This window comes from Notothenia coriiceps, unplaced genomic scaffold (genome assembly GCF_000735185.1).
Source record: "Notothenia coriiceps isolate Sejong01 unplaced genomic scaffold, NC01 NC01_scaffold00014374, whole genome shotgun sequence".
Classification (NCBI taxonomy): Eukaryota; Metazoa; Chordata; class Actinopteri; order Perciformes; family Nototheniidae; genus Notothenia; species Notothenia coriiceps.
In genome coordinates this window covers 1-7231 of record NW_011347075.1, presented here as the reverse complement: position 1 = coordinate 7231, position 7231 = coordinate 1, and the positions used below count along the sequence as shown (strand labels likewise).

At 41.0% G+C, this 7231-nt stretch overlaps 1 protein-coding gene across 1 annotated transcript; it reads left to right on the top strand.

Moving 5' to 3' along the window:
• Window positions 1-1967: 1967 nt before the first annotated feature.
• LOC104948479 (SEC14-like protein 1) lies at window positions 1968-6578 on the top strand (the record flags this gene model as incomplete). Its single annotated transcript, XM_010774681.1, has 6 exons — window positions 1968-2117; window positions 2658-2789; window positions 4304-4432; window positions 4999-5272; window positions 5570-5679; window positions 6363-6578. Coding segments are annotated over 6 exons (996 nt in total), but the record flags the coding sequence as incomplete, so codon positions are not given.
• Window positions 6579-7231: the final 653 nt, after the last annotated feature.

Genomic DNA, 7231 nt, shown 5'->3' with positions numbered 1-7231 from the left:
CAACCCGGAGCAAAGCAACAAACCATTGCGTAGCTAACTAGTAGCGCTAGCTTTAGCTAACGTTAGCTAACGAAACGAACTGCCGAGTAAAATTGGAAAACGCTGGTAATTAATTGTTCTATAATTTGTAAAACTACGGTGTTAAAAAAGACAATTTCAAAAATACAGATTCTAATGGTCAGATATATATATACAGATACTAAAGATATGCATGTACTTGCTTTCAAGCAGAACACAGGGGAAAACAAACTTAGCGGGAGTGTTTACGTGTTCGGCGTAATGACGTACAACGGCCTCGACAATTTCTGTAGTCCTATTCAGCCACTCGGTAACAACCATCGTTTTTCAGACACGTAAACTCTTCAAAAATCCCCAGTGGGGTCACTGCTGATGTATTTAATGTCGTAGAACAAAACGTCAATTACCTCTTAAATTTGTGTCAACCACAGACCTTATTTCGAGCTATTTTCCAAAACCCTATGGAAAAAATGCATTGCTTTTTGAGGAAGGAACCGGAAGTGCTAAAAATGCTAACTTACTTCCGGGTTTTACGACGCGTCACTGCGGCTCTCTATTGTGCCTAAACAGACAAATATGAACAATGCCCTCGTTTTAAATGAGAAAATTACAATCAAAATATGAACAACTCAATTGATCTGCTGTAGCCTAGCCTGAACGCTGATTTCTGCATCGTCGTGCACCCTCGGACAAATCCGTTACTCATCTTAGCTTTTCTTCAGATGTCGCAAAACATTTTGCTATCTTCCCTCCTCAGCCACTTAAACTCTTGCTCCCACTGAACCCGGTACTCCCGCTTGAACTCATTGCCACTTGCTTGCCCCTCTGCCGCTGGCTGAACGTTGTCAGTTTTAGTCTTACTGGCTTGTCCTTCATCCTCCACCGCATCAATCCCTCTTTTTTCACCTCGTTTATCCACACCATCACAATTACTGGGCTTATTAAAAAAGCTTCGGACGATCAGCTGCCGTGACATTTTGCGATTGCTAAAGCCGGTTAAACAACGAGATAATCAACAAGGTCAAAAACAAGACTAGACAATAGCTACTTAATATACACACACTCGCCACCAACTGGACAGGGGTGTGAATGACTAAATAATAGTTACATACTGCAGTACAGTAGATCGCCCTCAGTCTACCTGGCCACTAAGGATGTAATATAATGTGGGCCGCTGGTGGACATTTTGGCGCTGTTCCGAGTTGTGTTCTAATCTGTCAAAATGACGGACTGCTTTCAGATTTTTCCGCCATTGTTAGAAAAAATCCGTCATTGACGGAAAATATTCGGTTAACGCGACCTCAGTGTGACATGTTGACATGTTTAATGTCAGAAAGCTCTTTATTTTTCTCATACTGCCTGTGCTGCGGCACCTCTTTTCATCCTCTGTCTGAAACCAGAGCCCAGTCTGCTCTGATTGGTTAGCTGCCAATCACCAACCAAGGTAACCCCCCCCTTATCACCTGAATCTCCTCCTAGAGCACCATTGTGTTCTTTGTAACCAAATCTCTCTCTGAGGGGTGTGGGGAGGGGCTCCTTATTTTCATCTAAACTAACAGAGAGAGATTCAGCACTTTGGAAACTGGGCTGAAACAGAGGGGATTATGGGATGCTGCAATGCACGATCTGTTTGGTGTTTGGAGCCAAAAACTTCAGACATGTTTTGTGTATAACTGAGACCTATAATATATTGATGAAAAAAAGTATAATAGGGGACCTTTAAGTAAACAAAGCTTGCATTGCTCGCTAAATTTGGTTTGCTACTTTGCTGCTCTGTAGAAAAGAGATAGTCAGATTCTTATTGTCTGCCCTCAGCACAGCATATAAAGGAAGTTATTGAAACCTTTTTCACTTTTCTCTTTGAGAATGAAACTGAATACCTAAAAGATATCCTCCCAGATTAAAAACCTGTGTGTGAGCTGACAATTCTGCTTCCTTTTCTTTTTCAGGCTTATGAACGCCGGTTCCCCACCTGTCACCTGATCCCTATGTTTGTGGCAAGTGACGTGGTGGAAGAGGAGACCAACGAGGACGGCTCCACCACCCGAGTGCAGCGCCGCTGCGCACTGGATGTTGACGCCCCGCGCCTGCTCAAAAGGGTACGATGTACATAAGATCGTCAGCTAACGGGCATCTCAATTATAGCATTGAATAAGGTGTTTTCTTTTTTTTTCAAATTTAATACAGGCAAGAAATACACAAAAAGGACACACTAGTATAAGTGTTTCCCCTAGGTTTACTGCTTAGGGGGGGTGCTGGCTGAGCGGGGGGGGGTCATTGGGATATTTTTTTTGTAAACACCTTCAATTTCAGGGGGGGGCTCCGTTGGCGGGGCTCCAAAAAATATGGCCAGAACATAATAATTGTTCCATATAATCCCACACTTTGTTAAAGCTAATTTTGTCACATTTCATGTTTTGTTTTGCCACCTTGTAATGGTTTGTTGGAATATTTCTTCCATAAGACATTGGCTTTGACATTTATTTAATGTAAAGTATTAATCGTTCATTTTTATTTTTTTATTTCATAAAATACATTTGCTTGTTCATTTATGGCTGGGCGTATAAGAAGTTCAATAGGATAATACCTATTTTTGGTGTCTGGTTTCTTGTAACATGAGTTGTGTGTTTGGTTTGCAGATTGCGGGTGTGGACTATGTGTACTTCATCCAGAATAACACTCTCAACCGCAAGGAGAGGACACTTCACATCGAGTCCCATAATGACACCTTCTCCAACAGAGTCATCATCCATGAGACCTGCTGCTATTCGGTCAGTAGCACACACACACACACACACACACACACACCACACACACACACACACACACACACACACACACACACACACTAAGTATATTTGTTCTAATGTCAACGTTATGGAAGAAGTATTTGGTACAGCTCTGCAACCCATTGAGATTGACAGAACCACACACTTTTTCCCCACAGACACATAAGCAAACACACGCACGTTCATTAAAGCTGCTGTTGAGCTGCTAGCACAGCCATTTTAATGTTTGTGTCTCCTCTAATCTCTTCACTTCTTCCCTGCACAGAAAGCCATGTTTAGACTAGTGCTAAGCATTTTGCTAGCTCTTTCTCTGTGAATCATTCATTCCGCTCACATTCTGACTGAATGCTCTGAACTTCTGATCTGAAACCAGCATGTCTTCTGTTTTCTCCCCGCTGTGTGCGTAACTCTGACTTCAGATGTGCCGATTCATGAATGGATGTGCTCTAAGTTAATGAGGTCAAGCACATCCTATTAGCCTCCAACAAACTGTCGTGCTAATTATAGGTCCAAGGCCGCACAGAGGTTCTTATTGTGTGCTTTAGCACACTGTGCGAACAGTTATTGGGTTGGACAGCTCAATTCCACTGAGCTAATGGACCTGGCTCACGCTGAAATACTTTGGTATAAGCCTTCAGGAAGCATTCAACTTTTTTTTCTTTAGTTCTCTGAAAAGTTTGTTCTATTCACCTAAGTGATTAACATTGCGAACATCTACATTTGGCAATGCCTTAGTTGTCATGTGCTTCTTAGTCCAAATACTGAGGGTCTTTAATCAAAACTTCTCAGGAGATTTAATAATTGATATTAACAACACAAAGACAAAACAACTAATTTGAAACTCACACAAAGCAATCTGCTATATAGAAAATCACTCTGGTGCTATACAGTATAATAAAACACTGGGTCCACTACCAGTTGTACAGCGCTGTTATAGAGTGATGCATCTTTCCCTTCCTTACTATCGTTCACCTCCAACCAGTCAAGTAGTTTAAATCCATGTCTCTCCCAAATCATCATCATTTTATCCGCATGAATTCATGAGTTTTGGTGTTTTATTTTCAAGGCCAAGTCAACATTTGTGCCAGTTTTTAAGAAATTCCTAAAATTCCCATGTCAAGGCATTCCTGAGATTTCGCGTACATAATCCGGTAATAATGCCTTTGCTACAGTCATTAAACCTGTGCTTTGTATAAGTTTTGATCATTTAAACTGATTATTTTCTCAAATTTTGGTCTGAAAAGCCACACGTTCTTTTTGACATTACCTTTCAAAACCTTCATGCTGCTCACTGCATGTGTAAAGGGGCTGGCTATTTTTATACACACAGACTGACACACACACTCCCACTCACAGTGCACAGTGTGACAAGTGCCACATGCATGCGTCATCATCTAGTGAACCTTGGTGTGTGGTAACCATGGTAACCTGGGCATCTTGTTCCTGCATGTGTTTATTAAGTTTACTATATATTGTTTGTTTATGCTTCTGTTTAGGTTCATCCGGAGAATGATGCCTGGACGTGTTTCGAGCAGACCGCCAGCCTGGACATCAAGTCCTTCTTCGGCTTTGAGAGCAACGTGGAAAAGATTGCTATGAAGCAGTATGCCAGCAGTATCAAAAAGGTAACTTAATAAATGTACACGTGTCTTTTATGCTTTCTTTGTACCCACAGACAGACACATTGGTAGAGAATACAGCAATATTTTGATTTGAGAGGTTTTTCAAGCATGAGTCAGTCTGCCTCATGCTGTAATTGCAGAAACAAACTTGTAGAGGATTTTTCTGCTGTGGACCCAATGAGTCATCTGCCTTCATTTATGATGGATGTGTGGAATGCATTCTCTATATTTTTCCCCTGTTTTTACAAGGCATCAGTTTGAAATTCTAAATAATAATAATACATTAGATTTTCAAGCCCTTTATCAGGTGCTCAAAGACACTTAACAGTGGTAAAAATGAATTAAAAAAAACTAGCTAATAAAACAACATTTGGCGCAAGGACACAACATTAATCATACATTAAGAGCCACTCTGAAAGAGTGAGTACTGTATTGGTCAGTGTCAGGTCAAATAAATATATGCAGAGCCTAAGCTTTCCTTATAGTTATACAGTATATACATATATAAATTAGTACACAGAGATACAGTATCTTGAGTGATGTTGGTCTGTATACCTCACTGTAAACAGGGAAAAGAAATCATCGAGTTCTACCTGAAGGAGCTTGAAGATGAAGGGATCACCCAGGTGCCCCGCTGGACTCCCTCCTCCCTCCCCCTACCTGTCTCCAGACCCACCAGCCTCTTCACCAGCCTACCTGCCCCCCCTAAACCCGCCATCACCTTCCCCATTTCTATCCCACTGCCCATCAACGCTAAGGACAGCAACTCTCAGGATGACACGCAGGACAGCCGCACACTTCAGGCAGACGTCCTGACGGAGATCCTGACGGGGACACCCGAAGGTCTGTTCCTGCAGAGGATCATAAAGAGAAAACCAGCCCTATATGCACGTTTGATACATAGTAGGGAAACAACTTGACAGATATAACCGCAGAATACACACAAAGCAAAGCCTCATTGTTAAGTAATGGAGGGATGCACATTTGCTAGCAAAATATGAAAATAAAGGAAAGTTAAACCTTAAAAGGTCTTAGAATGACAGAGAAATGACAGTTGTTGACCTGTTATTGGGTTTTTGTTTGTGTATACTACAGTGTTTGACTGAATAATGTTGATTTGAGATGTTGTTGGTGTTTCAGATAAGTTGGATTCGGACTATATCAAACGTTACCTAGGCGACCTGACCCCTCTGCAGGAGAGCTGTCTGATCAGACTTCGCAAATGGCTGCAGGAGACGCATAAGGGAAAGGTAACTGTTTAACACTTGTAGTTATGTTGAAATCAAACATAATAGATTGGTGCAATGGTGATGTGTTTTTGTAGGCCGAACTGGAAATGAGCATCGAAAGGGCTACCTTGACAAATAAGCAAAAAGCACAGCAGGAAAATCTCCACATATTAACACCACTTTTATGATTTTCGAGGTGTAAATGCAATCACCAGAAGTAAATGCTTATGTTAGGCTGTACACAAACTAAGTTACGATCCTCTGGCTGCGCATCACCACTGCTAAGCTAAAGGCGGCTACTGTTTGTCGTGATGGCGTTTAGTAGTCTCATTTAGACACTTGTTAGAAAGCGCCTTTTTTATGACATGTCAAAATTAAGAATTTCCACATTGGGTATTTACTAACCATTTACATTATTTTAGGCATTTAATCAAAATTGAATTAAAAAAACCATTGACTTTGAAACGAGGGTGGTAAAATGCCAACTCGTATCGATGTTTTAGGACTCGGTAGCAATTTTCAGCTATAATGAATTTAGACATTTTTAGAAGGCTTACTGTCAACTAGGAATGCCACAGTGAAGACATTTTCCCACTGGTAACTAAACCGGTTCCAACACCAGTGTAACCCATGAGATCAGACATTTTATTGTTAGTGAAAGTTTAGTTTTTTTATTTACAAAACGCTCTTTCCTTCCTCTCCAGATCCCTAAGGACGAGCACATACTGCGCTTCTTGCGTGCCAGGGACTTCAACATGGATAAGGCACGGGAGTTCCTCTGCCAGTCGTTGACCTGGAGGAAGCAGCACCAGGTGGACTACCTGCTGGAGACCTGGAGCTCACCTCAGGTCCTCCAGGACTTCTACACCGGAGGCTGGCACCACCACGACAGAGGTAGGACCTAACGGAGGGCATCAGTGTGAGCATTGAATTAAAAGCAAAACATTAAAATGGTCAAATCCACAGGTATACTCAAAGACAGTTGAACATTTTGCATAAAATCAGATGATAAATAGTGTATTAATCCCAAATTGGGAAATTGTTTTGTCATAGCAGCATATTAACAGGCGTTTCACAAGAGTTAAAAATGTAATAAAAGTAAAGAAGAAATACAAATAAACAGTAGATACATACATTTCAACAGTATAAATATATATATATAGTATACTCAATATAAAATATACATAACAAGTTAAAAAAACTCAAGAACAGTGGATACTTTATATTATAAAACGGACAAGTCAAATCAAGCAATCTGATTGGTTCTTAGCCGTGATATACTGAGCGTATACCACGGGTAGAATTGTAAGTTACTTTTCACAACAAGTCAGTATCCCTCCGCGTCTGAGAAAAACAGTATACCGTTGGGCTTTTCTTTTCTTACTGGAACAAGAAAGCAGCGGAGAAGTAACGGGGCAGAAGCCCTCCTTTTGGACGCAGCGGTCCAGACATAGACATCAAACGGCAAAACATATTCAGTGTGCAGTTCCTTTGGCATTAGGGCAGGGATATCTAGATACTTTTGAAGGTTTAACATAATTAATTGTGCTACTTTTAAAGCAAGCAACGATGT